We start from the raw sequence: 21922 nt of genomic DNA on the forward strand, positions 1-21922 counted from the left end.
GGCTATGATTAAGTTGTGCTCTGTGCAAAATTCTACCAGGCGGCTTCCTCTTTCATTTCATAGCCCCAATCCATATTCACCTACTATGTTTCCTTATCTCCCTTTTCCTACTACCGAATTCCAGTCACCCATGACTATTAAATTTTCATCTCCCTTCACTATCTGAATAATTTCTTTTATTTCGTCATACATTTCTTCAATTTCTTCGTCATCTGCAGAGCTAGTTGGCATATAAACTTGTACTACTGTAGTAGGCATGGGCTTCGTGTCTATCTTGGCCACAATAATGTGTTCACTATGCTGTTTGTAGTAGCTATTATCCGAGTGAAATGTCACCTACCATTTCCTTCTGTAGAAATCCCTGAAAGGATTTTTAATTCTTATTTATTGCATATGTACTGAGGTGCGAGTAATGTATGCAATAAATGGATTACGTGTATCGTGTACTGTAATGTGTATTTTCTGAACAAACACATTGCCAAAGACCATGTACAACTACATATTTGTGAAGAGAATTTGCATCTTCCAGAGCACCAGTTAATACTGCTTTTCCAGAAAACCACTATATTGGTGCGATGCAATTCCATGAAACAAAGGCAAACCATGATTATGCTGATATCTGTTGCATAATACTTGGTAACCACCACTGGCTTACATATCTTGTCTTACTAAATTCACTCATCAAAGTTCCTTTAATGAAGGCACCTCCTATGCAACTTTTTAGGTAAGAGATTAACATATTTTTGTTTTTCATTTGAAGATTGGTACATGACACCTTTAATATTTCATTGGTATCCCTTTTTAACAAAGACTATACTTTTTACAGTTTTCTATAAGATCTGGGATTTGATGTTTCCGTATTCAATAATTTTTAATATAATTTAAGCTACACCATTTACCAGATATCCATTTAGATAATTTCATAGTCATTTTCCTCAAACAATGACCTACTAATGTACTGACTAACAAAATTTATGCTTGGAGTTTTACAACTCATTTAATTTCTTTCAGTCACAGTTTGAGACAAACATTTAGTGATCTATCGCTAATAGTCATTGCATTTATATCTTCTCTACGACAATTTCAGTTGACTTGAGAACAATGCAAACTACACTAATGTGGATGAAAGTATTAAGCACAATAATTAATGCATACTCATACAGAGCTTATACATACCTGACAAATAGTTTGCTGATTTCAGAATCATCATCCAGAAGCTCACAGTGGTTTACGAGTTCCAGGCACATGCCTTTCTGGCACAAGGCAGATTCACATGATGCTTAAAACAAAATGCCAATATAAGTGATGATACAGTATGTTATAATGATAAAAACAGAGTTATATTTTGCTCAAATATTAAAATGCCTATTCTCCTAACTGGAAATTAAAAAACAGTGCTAAACCAACTCCCTCCATTAAATTGGCTATTGAATAGAACCTATACCTTCGACAACATGTGAGAAAGTTTGGGGGGGGGGGGGGGGGGGGCACAAAGTTTCTACATGCATGCATAGGTGCTTCTTGGTTTCTAGAATGCAGGTTAGTTAGGGGTCACCATGCACTCTAAGGTCTTCCTCAAAAGGTAGTACGAGGGAAGCCATAACTATTACTTGGACAAATACTTTGTAATATGACGAGTGGAATGAGGACTTTCTCCAAGAATCAGGACAGTATGTAGTTTTCCATGTTTCTTTAAAAAAATGAAGACTGTCTACACTTCTCTTTTACAGTGCTGTAACACATTACCAACAGCAGTGTCTAGTGCCCCAGACAGACATGCCAGATTCCAGGTGGAGAAGTAGTAGATGTATTCCTCATCATTATCAAAATAAATCCTAACATACATTCAGCTGTGCAATAAATCCATCTCACCTTGTACCAACTTTTTGGATCTTCCTTTCGTCATTGCATCTTGGACAAGCTCTATCCCATACAAGATAACTCCTCATGCTATTTAAACAAACTGGATGTGACATAAGCTGCCTTCCATCTTCAACAGAAGCTTCGTAGCATTTAAACACTATAGCTTACATATCAAAGTTGTATGATCAACCTTGTAACACCACTGGTTGCAATAATAGAAGGAATGAACTACCGACAAATGACATGATGTCTATGTCCAGCAAGGGATCTGTCACCAAGAAAAACACAGCATATCTGACAGACTGATCATGCGACACCAGCTAGCTGGCTGATTTAAGCCCGAGTGGTCATGAGGTAACTTTCATTCTCTGCAAGTCAGACAGTGCTGTATTCTGATCTAACCAACGATTCTATATGGAAGACGATCCCATATTCATGGACACTGCCAAATAGTGAAGCGGACTGCACTTATTGTTACGCAACTTGACTACTACTGTGTGTGAGGTTGCTAGAATGAGGTTAGCTTTGGCACTTACAGACTGGCCTACTTATTCAGCCAAGCAAATTAATTACTATAATGGTTTCCACCCCAACCAATCAATGTTGCCATGTCTATGTAACTATATGATAAACTCTTCTGTATTCGGTTAACCTGCAAGCACAATGAATTAGTTGTGCAAATTCTTTAATTTTCCTTCAGTTTATTTGTTGTGAAATAATTGAGTTCTGTTTCAGATTTTAGTGTATTTACACAAGTGTAATAAATAACTGTAGTCTTGAAGCGTGAGTAGCAAAATTGGCAACGGGGATGTTACTTTTGTATCAATGACCATTATCATGGATGCAAAGTTTTTTGAAGTGTGGCAGCAACAACACAATCAACATCAGGAACTGGTAAAGTTTTCGATGAGTTCAACATCGCAACATGAAGATTGGAAACTGTATCAAAATGGTCAATGCTGAATTTTTGGACAAGTGATATTAAGTTTCTTGACCACTGATGGGCAAATTTGCTGACAACCAATCCTCAGCTGCATAACTTAGCGGAAAAGTTGGTTCCACTGTTGAACTCACCTATGCTGCCTCTGTTAGATATTTTTGCCTTACTTTCAGAACATTTTTCAAACAAAATGCATGTAGCAGCAGACCGTTTAAGAGTTTTTGCAACATCACAAATCTCATTCTGAAAGCTATGCTTTGTGGATCGCCGACATTCAACATTTAAGCAGAAAATGTACCAATTTATGTATACATGTGGACAATCCTATGCTAAAAGTATAATATGATATGCCACAATCTGTCTGTCCCCTGACAAAGAAGCGCATATACAGACTTTATTTAGCTGGGCCCCTATTTAACAGAAGTGTTACGCACTGCATGTGCTTTTAAAATATCACAGTATGCTCAGCAGACTTTTCCATTGATTTCCAAACCTCTACAATGGTCCAGTAAGAACAGACTCAGTGTATTAGACTTCAATGTTGGATCCTAATGTGATAAATATGTCTGTCTCTGTGGCAGCCCTCCAGCTCCATTCTACATACATCATTCTGAGCTAACAGTGGCAGTGGTTTTGTTACTCAGATATTGCCTTACCTGGTGGCTACAGATCCATCTCTGGCAAATTTTTCATGTGAACACATACTCTGCATTGGGGTTTTCAATTCGACATTCATTCAACATTTTGTGCCCTGTGAATCAGTAGACACTATCCACTCTTAATTTGCACCATTGTTTGAGCCAGAATTAGGGAAGCAACTGAACTTTCATGCCCACACAATGTTGGAGCCATTGGCTGTGTAATATCTCTTTAAAGCATGTCAAATCCCACTAGCTCTCCAGGATGAAGTTAAGCTAGAAGTGGACAGACGGAAACAGTAACAAGTTCTCTCCCCCACCCCTTTTATCCAGTGGACCTCCCTTTTGTTAGCAGGAGGAAAGACAGGTAGCTTCCTTCCCTTTTGTTGTGATTCTGAACTTACAGTCAATGCTCAAGTAGAAGTAGACTGATATCCAATACTGTATTCAGCAGAGCTCTTTTCTAATTTTCCTGAGGGTCAACTACTTTTCCAAAACTGTGTCACTGGTCATGTGTGTGTGAGTTGTGCTTGTGTGGGGTTTTTCTAGTTTGAAAGAAAATCTTTTGGCCAAAAGCTTAAACACCCTTTTGTTGTGCCTATCAACAATGCAATGTCTCCTCTACCTCTTCTTATCCCTTTCATAATATTATCTTAGACTTGCCTAGTTTTGGAAATCATTATTATTTTGGAAGTTGTGCGAGGATGCTGACAATTTCATTGTGGGGAGACATGTGTGAAGTCAGAGTTGAAGGTAATAAGTAGGTTAACATGCCCGGTTGCAAAGAAATGTGTCGAAAAGAAAATGATTTTTGTGTCTATGGCTTATTTTGTTAAGATTTTGTGTACAGAAATGTCAGAAGTAGCATATGAAAAAGATTCATGTCTTTAATAAAAACAGACGATGATGTAAATCAGAATTAGCATTTGTGCCCTCAGGGGAGCATACCGTATTTTCTCGAACCTAAGCTGCACTTTTTTTCCGGTTTTTGTAATCCAAAAAAACCGCCTGGGGCTTAGAATCGAGTGCAAAGTAAGCGGAAGTTCTGAAAAATGTTGGTAGGTACCTCCACAACTAACTTCTGTCGTCGAATATATGTAGCGGTACACAGGCATGCTTTGCAATCACAAAGATAAATACTGGTGTCAAAACCTCTGCGTCAGTAAATAAATTAAAAAAAAGGTAGAAGACGAGCTTTTTTTTTTTCTCCGTCCCGAGTTTTGACCACTGTATTTTCATACATTATACAATGAAGTAAATAGAAATTCCGTATTTTTCATCTTCGAATGTAGCGGCCTTTCAAATATTCGTAGCAACAAAAATAAATTTCTTAACACAAAAATACCAACAATGCACAAGACTTTAGGATTGTTGCACGAGTTGATACGCTGGGGCTCATTAAGATTTCACATAGCGCACCGATTGCTTTGTGGAATTTTGTGAAGTGCTTGTTGGTGTTAGTGAACCATAACGAAGCGCTTTCATTATAGTGCCAAAGTCAAGAGGGGAGTTATTTCTTTTTTGGAACAAAGTTCTAATCGTACTGCAGGACTGCGATACAGGATTGATGAGAGCAATGTCAGGCGATGGCGACTACAGAGAGACAAATTATTTGAATGTTCAAGTAGCAGGACAGCATTTAGTGGGCCAAAGTGTGGCCGATATAATGCACTAGAAGTGATTTTTAAATGAATTTGTTAAGGAACAGCATCAGAAATTCCTGCCTGTGAACGCCGAAATTTTAAAAATTATGGCACATTAAATTGCTAGAGAGCAAAAAACCAAAAATTTTAAAGCTAATCGCAGCTGGATTGATCTGTTTATGAAGCACCGGGGTTTTTCACCTCGGAGGCGAACTTCAGTTGCACAGAAGCTGCCGAAAAATTATGAAGAAAAACTTGTGGAATTTCAGTGCTTCATAATTAGGCGGTGCACAGAAAAGCAATACCTTCTTGGTCAGACAGGAAATGCTGACCAAACTCCCGTATATTTTGACATGCCATTAAATTATACGGTTGACGTCAAAGGAAAGAAAGATGTAAGTGTTGTTACATCAGGGGCTGAAAAACAGTCTCGCACACACACACACACACACACACACACACACACACAATGTATATGATCCTTTAATTTCTTGTAGAATTCTAGCATATGTTGGATAATCTGACATATCCACTCCATTAAATAAAAAAGGAAGCCGACAATAAAGGGCATCAACCCCTATTGGCAAATGTATAAAAAAAACACCGACTGAACGTAAGAGTTGGCAAAGACGTTAATTGTGAATGCGCGCGGGAGGGGGGGGGGGGGGGGGCAGACAAACAAAGGGACTTTCATTCAATTATTTGTACATGATTTTTTTTTACTCTTACACTCTCTCGTATGTAGAAACACAACGAAGATGTGAGATTTTAGATATGAAGTACAGCGAGCTCTAGGTATCATGTGTGTGCATGAATAATATTATATGTAAAAACAGTATCAAGTTTGTTTTATTTATTGAAGTAAGTGAAAAAACATATAAGGAAGGGATTCTTGATTACGACAAGTGTCGGTGTTCCCAGAGTCCGCCGCCTGCAACTACAATTGAAGAAGTAAGAAACGAAGTCCGATGTCCTGCGCAACATTTCTAGTAGCTCAATCACGTTGTATCATATTTAGTAATAATATTTATTTATTTTTATTGCAATGCACAGCCAAGTAATTATTCTAGTTAGTTGTAGCATCTACAATACTCGAGATATATCCGATTTTTGAAAGAATATCATCCACACAATCAGAAAGTCCAAAATATAGTAAAGGCAGATAAATGAGGGAACTACCACACAATTGAGGAATAGTTCATGCGTCCAACTTCTTGACAAGAAAAATTTACAGAAGAATAGAAAAGAAAACTGAGGATCTGTCAGATAATGATTAGTTTGTCTTCAGCAAAGGCAAAAGAGGCATAGTTCTGATGTTGCATTAGACGATGGAAACAAGATTTGAGAAAAATCAAGACACTTTCATACAATTTATAAACCTCGAAAAAGCATTTAACAATGTAAAATGGTGTGAGATGTTTGGAATTATCAGAAAAATAGGTATAAGCTATAGGGAATAATGGAAAATATACAATACATACAAGAAACAAGTGCTGACTATTAGAATGGAAGAGAGAGACAATAGCTCTGATTAAAAATGGTATATGGCATTGATGCACTCTTCTTCTCTACTGTTTAACCTGTACATTGAAGTAGCAATGAAGGGAGTTTCAGAAATGGGATCAAAATTTAAGGTCAATGATAAGATTCACTTATGTTATTCCTAACCTCAGTGAATGTGAAGAATTAAAGGACTTGCTGAATTGGATAACTAGCTTACTAAGCACAGATAGTGACTGGGAGCAAAGCAAACCAATACAAATGTAATGAGGAATGGCAGAAATGAGATTATCGATAAAGTTTCCATCAAAATTGAGAAGCACATGGTAGAAAAAGTGGTAGAATTATCCTACCTTGGAATCAAAACAAAGACTAGTGCAGACAAAGCTTGCATTCTTCTAAACAAAGTCTACAAGTACCAATAGCACTATGTCAGGGCACAGGAGCGTGCACGTGTGTGTGTGTGTGTGTGTGTGTGTGTGTGTGTGTGTGTGTGTGTGTGTGTGTGTTTTATTTCACTCCAGCTTGTCAAAGGGAAGCTAGCTAGTTTTCTTCCTTTTGCAACTGCCTATCGACAACTGAACACTTCTTCAAGTATCAAATATAGGCCTTAATTTGAGGCATACATTTCTAACAATGTATGTCTGGAACACAGGATTTTATGGAAGTGAATCTTTGACTGTGAGGAAAATGGAAAAAAGGAGGATTGAAGCACTTGAAATATCATGTTACCAAAGGATGCTAAAAAGTACGTAGACTGGTAAGATAAGAAATGAGGATGACATGACTTTTAAGCCATAAAGGTATTGGAGCTCATGGTAACATGTATATCAGAGTCCAAGTACTAAGAAATGTGAAATCATAAATATAATTTACACAATCAATTAAAACCAAAAGCAGATAATGAAATTGCTTAAAGAAAGTAGCATAGGAAAACAGGCGTATGATACAGGAAAAGCTTCAAAATGGGACATTTTTAATGGTTAGCATCCAGTCCCAGAATAATGAATGAGTGGATATTTGTTCCTAATGCACTGGGTACAGTTTGGAAAGAGCTAACTTAATTCCTGCTGTAGTACAAAATGGAGGGCAAATTTATAGCCAAATTACAATTTGCATTCTCATTGGTGAAGACTAAATCCATAGGTCTGCAGTTTGATTCCCTATAACCCTTACGATTTTTATGACTTATTTTATCTCTGACAATGTATGTTACAGTTAAAAATTATAAGTTGCAATGTGGATCAGATTCCATATTACACTGTAGCCCCAGTGTACCTGGCTGGGTCATTCAGTTCAGAGATTGGGTGGAAGGCAAAGTATACCACCTCCAGGACGACAACGCTCAGTAATAGAGCACCCTGCTCTGACCATAAATTTTCAGGTTCATTAAAGATTCTTTCTTTCCTTTTTTTATGTGGAAAGACAGTGGACTTTACCAAAATCTAAACGTACTGACATGCACATATTATACACTGAAGAAGGGTGTATCCTCTCACTGACCTAGGTGTCCCCATGTTACAAGGGAGCACTCTGGAGTTTTGTTAAGAACACTTAATCTCATCTCATTGGTTGAAAGAAGTTGTAATCGAATCAGCATAAGAAAATCCCTGCCAACTGCGGTAGGCTGCATACAGCAGCTTTGTGGCGCACCTAAACCAATTACGTAATGCCATTTTGTAAAGGTCTCTAAGACAACATCTAAGTGTTGACGCAGTTATAGAGATGACTACTGCTTTTGCTGGTACCCATTAGTGATAGGCATCTGAAAGCTGGCAACAGCACTGCTATATTGTAAGGATCTTTTCCACCGAGTTGACTATAGCTATGCCAAAACTGTGTTGTTGACTTTGCTGACTACAGACTGTCATTCTTCAATTGCAGCCACTCATCTCCTCATCAGTTCTGACATCTTAACTCAGTCATGTGATAACTGAAAGAAAGGGGATTTCACTTTATGCTACAACATGAATTGTGCATGTTCTGCAGGAGAATCAACTGTTTCTTAATAGTTACTACTGTAAATCTCTTGAGAAAAATCCTACCAGTTTTCAACAAGTGGCTAAAATACGATAATATAAGAAAGATGTGAAAAGTAAAGCAGTCACCCACTGGGAGGATCGCTTAGCCACCACAGTAGCTTACTATAAATTTTTCTACTGAAGGTATAACTTTGCCATTCTCAAAACTGAGAGTGCATTCATCCAGCCAGCAATAATGGCACCTGCAACTTCATGTCCATTTCATATATGACTTATAGCATTTTTATCACAAGTACAATTCACTCCACAAATCTATTTAATTAAATCTCCTCCTCAGATGTATCTTGGCATCTGAGTGACCTACCCCTCCTTTTTAACCTTCCCTAACCTATCCCTCTCTCATTCCCTAGGAAAGAACTGATAGTTCTGAAAACTGGAACACTGTTGTGTTCTTTTGTGTGTGTCTAAAAGCAGTACTAAATATTTCACCTTCTGAAGCTAAATATGGCCAGCAATTGTGTAACATAATTTAACTAAATTCTTATTATTTTTCAGAATGCCATTCAGAACATACTATAGTAATAAGTGAAACAATTACAGAACACCTGATTTTTTAAAAAAACAGATCAAATATGCAAAAAATTACTTACAACCAATAAGAGATTCAGGGGAAGGCACTGGACCCATTTCCTCCAGTAGTTCACATAATGGGTCCATAGGATCAGGTGCAATCTGAGACAAATATTTTACTAACAGCTCATGTGTGTCACACATTTCCTGAAAGTAAAAAACCAAAGATTTGTAAAACACACAGAATTACAACTAAAAAATAGACACAACAGGGAACAACAAATAGACAGCACAAGAATGTGAGCTAAAACAAGTAAATACTCCTTAATCACTGGAAAAAATATACAGGCAGTACTGGATTGAACAACACTTCAAAAAGCATAAGTTATTTCAGAGAGTAAAAATAAATAATCTACATTGCTAACAGTCTAATCCTGTTCACAATTTACAATCCTACTGCTGGCTGCCATCTAAGAGATTCCAGGGGCAACAAAATTTTGATTTTCAATACTTTGTATAATTACTGACCAAATTAAAAAGTTTAAAATGCTATCATAATCCACTCTAAGAGGTATAATCTTATGGTAAAGGTTTAACACAGTAACACAAGTATTACAGTAAGAAACTGTGTACATGTTCTGAGACAGCATAACTCATTGCATGCATATTAGCCTGACTATACCCATTCAGTATTTGAGAATGAGAGCACTTAGCAACTGCCAACCATGAACCATGGACCTTGCCGTTGGTGGGGAGGCTTGCATGCCTCAACGATACAGATAGCCATACCGAAGGTGCAACCACAATGGAGGGGTATCTGTTGAGAGGCCAGACAAACGTGTGGTTCCTGAAGAGGGGCAGCAGCCTTTTCAGCAGTCGCAGGGGCAACAGTCTGTATGTGATGTTTAAAGCTTTCCCGGCGTACTGATTGTTCCATAAAAACACGGGAGAACTCCCGGATATCAGTAACTTTCTGCCACGATATTTCGGCGCAGAGTCTTCTGGCCATCTTCAGGTGAATGCCACTGTAGTAGTACTACACTGTAGTAGTACTACAGTGGCATTCACCTGAAGATGGCCAGAAGACTCTGCGCCGAAATATCGTGGCAGGAAGTTACTGATATCCGGGAGTTCTCCCGTGTTTTTATGGAACAGTCTGGATGATTGACTGATCTGGCCTTGTAACACTAACCAAAACGGCCCTTGCTGTTCTGGTACTGCGAACAGCTGAAAGCAAGGGGAAACTACAGCCGTATGATTAAATGATGATGGCGTCCTCTTGGGTAAAATATTCCGGAGGTAAAATAGTCCCCCATTCGGATCTCCGGCCGGGGACTACTCAAGAGGACGTCGTTATCAGGAGAAATAAAACTGGCATTCTACGGATCGGAGCGTGGAATGTCAGATCCCTTAATCGGGCAGGTAGGTTAGAAAACTTACAAAGGGAAATGGATAGGTTAAAGTTAGATACAGTGGGAATTAGTGAAGTGCGGTGGCAGGACGAACAAGACTTCTGGTCTGGTGAATACAGGGTTATAAATACAAAATCAAATAGGCGTAATGCAGGAGTAGGTTTAATAATGAATAAAAAAAAATAGGTGTACGGGTAAGTTACTACAAACAGCATAGTGAACGCAGTATTGTGGCCAAGATAGACACGAAGCCCATGCCTACTACAGTAGTACAAGTTTATATGCCAACTAGCTCTGCAGATGACAAGGCAATTGATGAAATGTATGATGAGATAAAAGAAATTATTCAGCTAGTGAAGGGAGACGAAAATTTAATAGTCATGGGTGACTGGAATTCGTCAGTAGGAATTCGTAGTAGGTGAATATGGATTGGGGCTAAGAAATGAAAGAGGAAGCCGCCTGATAGAATTTTGCGCAGAGCATAACTTAATCATAGCTAATACTTGGTTTAAGAATCATGAAAGAAGGTTGTATAGATGGAAGAACCCTGGAGATACTAAAAGGTATCAGATAGATTATATAATGGTAAGACAGAGATTTAGGAACCAGGTTTTAAATTGTAAGACATTTCCAGGGGCAGATGTGGACTCTGACCACAATCTATTGGTTATGAACTGTAGATTAAAACTGAAGAAACTGCAAAAAGGTGGGAATTTAAGGAGATGGGACCTGGATAAACTGAAAGAACCAGAGGTTGTACAGAGTTTCAGGGAGAGCGTAAGGGAACAAATGGCAGGAATGGAGGAAAGAAATACAATAGAAGAAGAATGGGTAGCTTTGAGGGATGAAATAGTGAAGGCAGCAGAGGATCAAATAGGTAAAAAGACGAGGGTTAGTAGAGACCCTTGGGTAACAGAAGAAATATTGAATTTAATTGATGAAAGGAGAAAATATAAAAATGCAGTAAATGAAGCAGGCAAAAAGGAATACAAACGTCTCAAAAATGAGATCGACAGGAAGTGCTCAATGGCTAAGCGGGGATGGCTAGAGGACAAATGTAATGATGTAGAGGCTTATCTCACTAGGGGTAAGATTGATACTGCGTACAGGAAAATTAAAGAGACCTTTGGAGAAAGGAGAACCACTTGCATGAATATCAAGAGCTCAGATGGAAACCCAGTTCTAAGCAAAGAAGGGAAAGCAGAAAGGTGGAAGGAGTATATAGAGGGCCTATACAAGGGCGATGTACTTGAGGACAATATTATGGAAATGGAAGAGGATGTAGATGAAGATGAAATGGGAGATATGATATTGCGTGAAGAGTTTGACAGAGCACTGAAAGACGTGAGTCGAAACAAGGCCCCCGGAGTAGACAACATTCCATTAGAACTACTGACAACTTTGGGAGAGCCAGTCCTGACAAAACTCTACCATCTGGTGAGCAAGATGTATGAGACAGGTGAAATACCTTCAGACTTCAAGAGGAATATAATAATCCCAATCCCAAAGAAAGCAGGTGTTGACAGATGTGAAAATTACCGAACTATCAGTTTAATAAGTCACAGCTGCAAAATACTAATGCAAATTCTTTACAGACAAATGGAAAAACTGGTAGAAGCCGACCTCGGGGAAGATCAGTTTGGATTCCGTAGAAATGTTGGAACACGTGTGGCAATACTGACCCTACGACTTATCTTAGAAGAAAGATTAAAGAAACGCAAACCTACGTTTCTAGCATTTGTAGACTTAGAGAAAGCTTTTGACAATGTTGATTGGAATACTCTCTTTCAAATTCTGAAGGTGGCAGGGGTAAAATACAGAGATCGAAAGGCTATTTACAATTTGTACAGAAAGAAGATGGCAGTTATAAGAGTCGAGGGGTATGAAAGGGAAGCAGTGGTTGGGAAGGGAGTGAGACAGGGTTGTAGCCTATCCCCGATGTTATTCAATCTGTATATTGAGCAAGCAATAAAGGAAACAAAAGAAAAGTTCGGAGTAGGTATTAAAATCCATAGAGAAGAAATAAAAACTTTGAGGTTTGCCGATGACATTGTAATTCTGTCACAGGCAGCATAGGACTTGGAAGAGCAGTTGAATGGAATGGACAGTGTCTTGAAAGGAGGGTATAAGATGAACAACAACAAAAGCAAAACGAGGATAATGGAATGTAGTCGAATTAAGTCGGGTGATGCTGAGGGTATTAGATTAGGAAATGAGACACTTAAAGTAGTAAAGGAGTTTTGCTATTTGGGAAGCAAAATAACTGATGATGGTTGAAGTAGAGAGGATATAAAACGTAGACTGGCAATGGCAAGGATAGTGTTTCTGAAGAAGAGAAATTTGTTAACATCGAGTATAGATTTAAGTGTCAGGAAGCCGTTTCTGAAAGTATTTGTATGGAGTGTAGCCATGTATGGAAGTGAAACATGGATGATGAATAGTTTGGACAAGAAGAGAATAGAAGCTTTCGAAATGTGGTGCTACAGAAGAATGCTGAAGATTAGATGGGTTGATCACATAACTAATGAGGAGGTGTTGAATAGAATTGGGGAGAGGAGGAGCTTGTGGCACAACTTGACTAGAAGAAGGGATCGGTTGGTAGGACATGTTCTGAGACATCGAGGGATCACCAATTTAGCATTGGAAGGCAGTGTGGATGGTAAAAATCGTAGAGGGAGACCAAGAGATGAATACACCAAGCAGATTCAGAAGGATGTAGGTTGCAGTAGGTACTGGGAGATGAAGAAGCTTGCACAGGATAGAGTAGCATGGAGAGCTGCATCAAACCAGTTTCAGGACTGAAGACCACAACAACAACAACAACCACCACCAACCATTTCTAAACTTTTATTTGCTTACATGCTTGTCATTAAATATTCAACACAGTAACTCCTTTGTAAAGTGATTAGTTATCTGGAGCTGTTTCATACAAGGAGGTTCGATTCTTTAAATAATCGTGGGTTTACTGCTACTGGTCTAAGCGTGGACAAACAAACACTATCTGCCACAAGTAATTATCACAATAAACAAACAACTTACAGAAAAACAGAAAATTATAACATAAGCTCTAACAGGCAAAAGTTTTTTTTAACAGATGGAATGATGCTGATTTGATTGCTAATTCTTTAAGGAGCATTTACTCATCTAAGTGCAACAAAACGCAGTTCAATTTATCATTTAGACTAGCACTGGTCATGAAGTGATTTTTCTGGAGATCGTGATTTTGAGCCATTTCAGTTGAAGTGACCAACTTCCTCCAGTTGAAACGAAAGACAGGAAATTCAAACAGGCAGATCGAGCCAATTACTTTCTATTTTTGTCACAAATTGTTGCTACATTTACATGCAAAATTAAAAAGTTTTGAGTTTGTACGAGCTGCTGAGAACCAAGGTGGTTCAAATCAAAAAATTGTAGTTTTTTAGTTATACCACTCAGTTTACAAACGATGCATGGAAATTTGTTGTGAAGAAGTGGTATAATAACAACTCCAACTGGAGCTGCTTGAGAGTGGCAAATGCATTCCTCCTCTCACTCCAGAGTGAACCGTTTTCGCAGTAATAGTGATATAAATCAAGTGGAAATGCCATGTGGTCATGTTGTTCTGTGTTGCTTTGCATGTTAATTTATGATCTAAAATAAAAAGGCATTGCAATAGTGCTAGCAAGTATTAGCATTGTTTTCTTTTTTTAGATATGTAATATCCATATGTTATTAAAGCAGAAAGTTTGCACTCCATGTTGAGGTCTGGGTTAAACTTTACACGAATCAAGCAGTGATGTCTCACATTAAATACATAAACCATACATTGTGCTCTTATAACAACAAAAATAATCAATTATTGATAAAATTATTTCACTGAATAGATAAAAAAATCTACACACCAAGCAGTGGCAGAACACACTAATGTAAGAAGACTGTTGTGACTGGCAAGCTTTTGGAGCTCCTCCTCCAGGCAGAAGGATTGAAAGGGAAGGAAGAAGGGTGCAGGAAAAGGACTGGAGAGGTCTAGGAAAAAGGGTAACTTTGGGAAAGTCATCCAGAACCATGGATTAGGTGAGACTTCCCATACGGGATGAGAAGGAGAGTCTTATTGTTGGGAACTGCATTGGATGAGATTTGAAAACCTGAGAGCTTAAAAGTGGAAGACAGGGTAATATGCAAGACAGAGATTACTACTAAAACATCGTGCACAAGTTAATAAGAGTGAGATACTAAGTGCTTTGTACGTAACAGAAGTGGGAGAGGGTGGTGAAAAATAGACAGGAAAGACAGTGAAAGATGTAGGAAATTAAAATAGTGTGAAGCAAAGAGTAGTTAAAGTGAAGAAAAGCTGAGACAGAAGAAATTAACATATATTAAGGCCAGGTGGGTGGTGACAACCAAGGACATGCTGTAGTGCTAGTTCCCATCTGCGGAGTTCTGAGAAACTGGTGTCTGGGGGAAGACTCCAGATGGTGTGTGTGATGAAACGCGCTGAAGTTACAAATGTCATGTTGCGGAGATGGCTCTGTAACAGGATATTGCGAGTTGCCAGTGTATACCCTCTGCCTATATCCATTTGTCCCAATTAATAATATGGTGGTAGTCATGCCGATGTAGGAGGCCGAACAGTGTTTATATACTAGCTGGTATATGACGTGTTGTTTCGCAGGTGGCTCTCCCTTTGATACTATATATTTTGCCAGTTGCAGGGTTATTATAGGTGGTGGTAGGAGGGCGCATAGGGCAAGTCTTGCAGAGATGGGTGCAGAAGGAGTATAGTGCCTGACAAGAATATTGCAGAGATTGGGATGGTGACAGAAAGCTATTCTAGGTGTGGGATAAATTGAGTTATACCACTTTGGCTTTCAGTGGTTCACATGTAGTTTAGAGGGTTTAGAAATGATGAGAAGAAGAATAATGCATTTTTAGTGAATGGGGCTTGCTGATTAGAACAACAGAAGCAGATTTCACTGTCCAAAAATACACAGCAACTGGAAAGAGTGAAAAGGTTTATTGACTGCAACTGATTTTAAACTAATTGGAATATTTTATTTTTGGTGTGGAGAGTGGGACTGCTACAATGATAGGTACCATAGACAACATAATAACAACAATGAAATTCAAATTTTTCTCTAGTTATGAAAACTATTCATGTTCAGAATGTAATGTAACGGACTACTGAAACTACCGATACCACCAGCTGGTGTGGTGTGTGGTGCCATTAATCAACTTGAAGGAGCAAGTGAACTTTAACTACGTAAACGTAATCTGAAATATTCTTATTTTGTTAAAAAACTGTTAATATGAGGACAATCATGAGGGATATTGCCACAGAACTATATTATAAACACTTTTCATTTTTCATACTATGTTTTTCATATATGTATACGTGCGATGTGTAAAATATCGATATACAACCAAGGTTGGCGGTGCTGCACAGTTTGTAAGCCGTGAATGGGAGCTGGTTGTTGGCGGAGGCAGAGACAATGGGCAGTTGTTGTTGAGACGTCTTTTAATACGCTTGCTTTGAGAAGGTCAAGGATAGTGGGAACGAAATGATGTATTGGAAAAGCTGTTACATTGAAAATTATTGAATATCGTCACAATCAGCATTTATAAAATAAAAGTTGAAAGTTTCAATGTGTGTCAGTTCTTAAGCGGCAGAATACACACCCTGGACCTCAAATTGATTTAACAAACAGCAGATAGCAAGATTCATCATTGGACCACGAGTGTGCAACAACAACCAATAAAGGTAAGAAAGTTATATTACTCTAAATTCAGATTGTGATGATACCTTTCTCCATGTCTTCAACCCTGTATGTACTCTGTTGTTAGAGTGAACAGTGTGACGGGGACTTGTGGTCGACTAGTCACACTAGGGAGACCACACAGGTTTAAAATGATAATTTTTAGCTTAATATACTACTACTGATAATAATTAATATTTGTCCCCCAGAGAAAGAGGTGCATTACAAGAACAATTATATTGAAAACAGTTTACTACCACTGAAATAGAAGTAGTTTATAAACAATCATTATTTAAATTATAAGTGATGAAAACTGTGAGGAGAAAGAGGAGGATCCCAGAATACAGAGTAGGGAATAACTGTCCAAATCTTCAAGAAAAGTGTGCGAAAACTATTGTGAAATTGCAAAAATGAGTCATTGTGCATAGTTCCAAAGTTTTGGAAACATTGTTTTGGACAAAGGAAGGACGAGAGAACAGAAATTTGTGTTCAGAGAAGGAAGGTTCACACTAGTCTAATTTTTACTGCAAGACAGTCATAGGAACACAACTATGAATGTGGAATAAATATCCTGGTGGCCTTTCTGGACACTGAAAAAGCATGTAATACTGTAAGTAGAAATGAGGTATGGAAGTTCCTGGAGGACAGAGAAGTAGAAAAGCAGACTATATAGAGGATAAGAAAAATAGGAGTGTGAGCTGTGTGAAAGTAGGAGGGGACAGATCAGATTGGCTGGAACACAAAAATAGCTTGAGGCAGGGAAGTATATTTTTACAATACCAACTCATTATAATGATAGATGAGGTAATAATCAGGGTGGCACCAGTACCTGGTGAAGGAAAGATGAATGCAATGGGGTTTGCAAATGATTTGATTATTTGGGGAAACAAAAGAGAGGAAGAGGAAATGCATAAGCAGTTGGACATATGGCAAGGAACAGTACAAGTGTACAGGCTGAAATTTAGGATAAGTTAGGTATGAAAATCCAATCAAAATCAGTGAGGAGGAGAGTCACAACTGGAATAACAACTGGTGGGGAACAAATGAGGAAGGTGGAGAGTTTCAAGTATCTGGTAAGCTTAATATCTAATAATAGAAGAAATGACAGACAAATAATTGAGCGAAGCAGAAGTATTCTGAGAGAGCGGAGAGGTTTAGATCCCTGGTATGGAGCAAGGATGTCCCTCAAAACTGCAAAAGGGTTATATATTAAGAACACTATGTTCTAATCCTGATGTACAACTCATAGATCTGGGCAATAAAAGGAGGGGAGAGAAGAAAAACGCAAGCCAGTGAAATGAAATTCTCAAGAAATAATACAGGAGTGACAAAGATGGATAGGTTAAGCAATGGGAGGATTAGGGAATTAGCTGAAGGAGTAGCCATACCAAGAGCCAACTGAGGAATCAAGGACACTGAGGAAGATACGTGAAATGAAAGGGAAGGGAAATGTCCAACGTGAAGACTAAGAGACAGGTGACTGAAAGGATGATGATGATGATGATGATCATGATGATTATTATTTCACCTATGAGAGAAACTAGTTTTTGGTCTACCACTTTTCTTATATGCATATAACCTCCATTAACTGAACTCAGGTCAACCAAACCCTGGGTTATCTGAAATACTGAAAATTGCAGATAAAAAGAAACTTACAGTAATACCAAGGATAACTGGAGAAACTGCAATAATTGAAAACTTCAAATTTCTTGTCTGTTAACCATATCTGCTGACTAGTTCAATTTAGATGAGATTCTTTTAGAAGTCACAGTTCTGATACTTAAATGCATGTGCAGTTACCATAACAATAGAACATTTAAACCTAGAAGACACACACTTTAAGCACTGAGAACATATACCTCACAAAATAGAGTTCTCTAAAGGCTAAATTTTAGTATAACAACATAATGGTATATTTCTGCATTTATTGATCTTTTGTAACTTTACTGTTTACAGATTATTACGTTCAAGTTATCTGACAAACTATTATGATTATTTTTTTGAAGTTGCAGTGGATCTGAACTAGTTCAGTCTCTGCCTCTGTGTAACTTTAATGTTTGTGTCAGATAGTCCTGACTTTGTCAATAATTAGTGACCTGATCTACATCAACTCCGCAACCCAACTTTCAGTGCGTGATAGAGGGTACCTCGTACCACTAATAGTCATTTCCTTTCTTGTTCCATGATAGTCTGTATAAAGTTACATAAATGCTTTGTTTAATATATTAGATGAAAACAGCAGCTGAGTATTATACGAGGGACAGTGGATTTTTTTTTTAAGTAGCTATTTTTCTCCTAAGTTGCATATAGAAAGAAATCTAGAAGCATCACAATATTCAGTTTGAGTAGATTAGCAGTAGATATTATTTGTCATTAGTGTACTTTATAGAAGTACCAGCAGGAGATGCACAATGCTGTTAATATATAACTTGTCTCATTGGATGTCCCCGAAGGTCTTCCATCATGATGGCATTTATGGAGCTTGATGAGTGAATGAATGAATGAATGAATGAATGCAATAGTAAATATAATCAGTTGTTGAGAAATATAAGTTACTGAAACTATGTGTACCAAACTGCCCTGTTGAAGTGTGTTAATGTTTTCCTTTGAAAATAAACATATTTCACAAATAAATTTCACTCAGGATGATAACTTCATTTCATTAAATCTTTCCCTGAACCTTTAAGGCTTCACCAGGCTAAAATTTCAAATTTTCCTGAATAAATTTTTGTTGTATGTGAAAGTAAGTGCTACATTACTAGTTTTCATTGACACAACTGGGATTTTTTGAGTCACCATGGCACTTGTTAGTGATGATCCTAAGTTCAGCTATGATTCAAATAAACATTTATGCATAACTGATGATTTTGTTTCTGAAGAAATAATGTTTAGTCGTAATACAGTTTAATACAGCTACTGCAGATAAATTTAAAAAATTTTATTACAAACTTCAAAGTACACTGACAAAGTTCATACTAAATATACAATCTGCATTATTTTATCATTCAAGCTTGTTAAACTTATTCTAAAGTCAAGAAAGAGGAATATGCTTGATGCTACCATGCATGCCACACAGAAAAAAATCAGCAAAGTAACTTATTTCAGCATTGAAATTAGTAACAAAAAACTTAAGCCTGGAATATTCAGCAGTGGTCTATACGAAACAAGAGTGTTCAAATATTATTATATTCAGGGTGATTCAGCTGGCCCTACCATTATCATTTTATGCAACCCGCAATGTTATATCTCGCCTTCAAAACCCACAGATGGTATTTTCATATTATTTTGCTTGCTACACGTAAACTATTAGTCCTACAGAAAAAAATAAACAGGACCTTTTTGTAGGAAATTTAATGTAGTTAAATTTTGTACTGGAATACATTTTTGCTAGGGGCCATAGGTTTGGAGTTATTCAAGAAACATTTTCAAAATTAATCTTCATGCACTCCCCCCCCCCCCGGTCAGGATTTCTAGTATGTTGTAGATGACACACCCACCTACCACCACACAAAAATTTGTGACTGCACGAATTATTTTCCACATTTGACCTCTTAAAGTCTTTACTTACTGGCCTTATTACATCACTGGCTTAGCCGAGTACTTACAAATTACAAAATTTATGTTTACATAAATTTTACCTCAAGATTTTGTGAATTTTAACAGCATTATGATGATGATGATGATCATGGTTATTAGCACCTGTACAAATTCCAAATCTTTGCACAATCCAGCCTCGCCACTTTTCCGAATGATTATAAATTGGTGGGGACAACACAAACACCCAGTCCCTGGGTGAAGAAAATCCCTGACCCGACTGGGAATTGAACTCGGGACCTTGAAATCCAGAGGCAGCAATGCTAGTCACTACGAGCTGCAGGCTTAACAGCATGAAATAAGTAATTACAGCATGGTATTTGTCAGGCCTTCTGACTATGAAACTACGGTGTCAATGTAATTAATTTTAGGATAATGTTTACAAAAGCTGTTTTTCTCTCATTACCCTCACAGGCACATTTAAATTAATAATGTTAACGAAATAGGCAACTATGCTGGTAGCATAATAGCCCAATAAATAGAGACTAAAAAAAGATCAACTATTGGAATAGTTCGTGTAGTCTGAAATTTCTGTACAGTGGTAGGAGGAAGTGCCATGAACAACATATTATAAATCTGAGTGGTGAGGGGTGAGTGTGGGGTTGGAGGTGTGTTTGATGGTCACTTTTGTATGTGGTACTTGAATAACTCAAAAACCATGGTCTCCATTGAGAACATACTCACTACAGAATTTAACTACTTAAATTTCCTGTTCATTTCTTCTGTGGGACTAGCAGTTTGCGTGTAGTGAGCGAGAGAATATGAAAATCTTGCACACTGTTTTTGAAGGTCAACTTTTTCAGTTTTGTCTGTCAAGAAGATTCCTGTTTTGTGTAAATCTATGATGATTTTTCAGCATGTTTGTAATACAGCTATTGAACCACAGCAGATCATCCCCCAGCTTCACAACTTGGTTCAGCACATGCATGTCTAATGTTTTCTGTACAATGTTTTAAAATTTAACAAACTGATATTTCACACTTTATCCCCAGAAATGAATATTTTATGTTGGCTGCTCAGATAATTATGTTTCCTGTCATATATGCTAAGCTTTCTTAACACTCTGTTTACCAGCTGAAATCACTGAAGCTGTAACAGTTTCATGAGCATCTGTTTTGTTCTCTACATCAACTAATTCAAAATGTTCAGCCTGTTAAATATAAGATATTGGCCTCATGAGTTGGTTCTCTCAATTATCTTCAAGAAGTATGAGGGCACTTCAAACAGTAAGTTACACATCTTGTCCTATGCTAAGACCATTGTGCAACAATATTGACGCATTGTCAGAAGAGAGGATGTGTTTTGGGTTTCCTGCAGGCACAGTTCTAGTGTGGTAAAGATAACAGGTACATCACAGTGTGGGGGTTAAACGACTAGGCAATTAGAAACATACTCTAAACTTGAAACACATCCGACTAGAATTCTTGTGGGTGAAACATCTAAATTACAGACACATTTATTGTGATATTCAAGTGGAATATGGACCAAATGCAATGTTGTGTCCATCCATAGTTAAATGCCACCACCAATTTGACCAATGCCACACAGATCTAGGTGATGCTGACTGGGGACGACAGCCATTGACACTGGCCACAAATGACAAGGTTCAGGCAACACTCACAGATTTATCAACATTGGGGACATTCACATAGCAGTTCTCAAATGGATCTGTGACAATGGAGCAGGTTCTATAATTGAGGACTTGACAGAGTGGAAGAATGTTCTGACTGTTTACAGAATGTTCTGTTCTGTTTTGAATGTTGTCTACAGAGACTTGGCACGTACATGAAAAAACAGTGTTACACATCTGTGTCACTTTGAAGTGTAGCCCAGTTATTTGGTATGACGTAATAATGTATTACTTATTTTTTGAAACCCCCTTGCATTTTTTATTTTATTATTATTATTATTATTATTATTATTTTTGGTAAAAATGTTCAGAAGAACCTTACAGAAATCCCCATTCTTGGCATTTGTTTTCATCAAGTGAGCCTCCAATTCTACAGCTGATGAGCTAAAATTTTCCCCTATTACAACAATAGTCAGGA

The 21922-nt window shown here is 37.7% G+C and overlaps 1 protein-coding gene across 2 annotated transcripts in view; it reads right to left on the reverse strand.

The window, feature by feature from the left end:
• Window positions 1-21922, reverse strand: part of LOC126188008 (ras GTPase-activating-like protein IQGAP1) — a 334889-nt gene that overhangs the window by 53215 nt on the left and 259752 nt on the right. For both annotated transcript variants that reach the window (XM_049929428.1, XM_049929435.1), the window contains exons 27-28: window positions 9217-9343; window positions 1177-1279 (exon numbers count right to left, since the gene is read on the reverse strand). In XM_049929428.1, coding sequence (XP_049785385.1) covers window positions 1177-1279; window positions 9217-9343 — 230 coding nt within the window. The remainder of the gene's footprint in view (window positions 1-1176; window positions 1280-9216; window positions 9344-21922) is intronic.

The sequence above is a fragment of the Schistocerca cancellata genome, chromosome 1 (genome assembly GCF_023864275.1).
Source record: "Schistocerca cancellata isolate TAMUIC-IGC-003103 chromosome 1, iqSchCanc2.1, whole genome shotgun sequence".
NCBI lineage: Eukaryota > Metazoa > Arthropoda > Insecta > Orthoptera > Acrididae > Schistocerca > Schistocerca cancellata.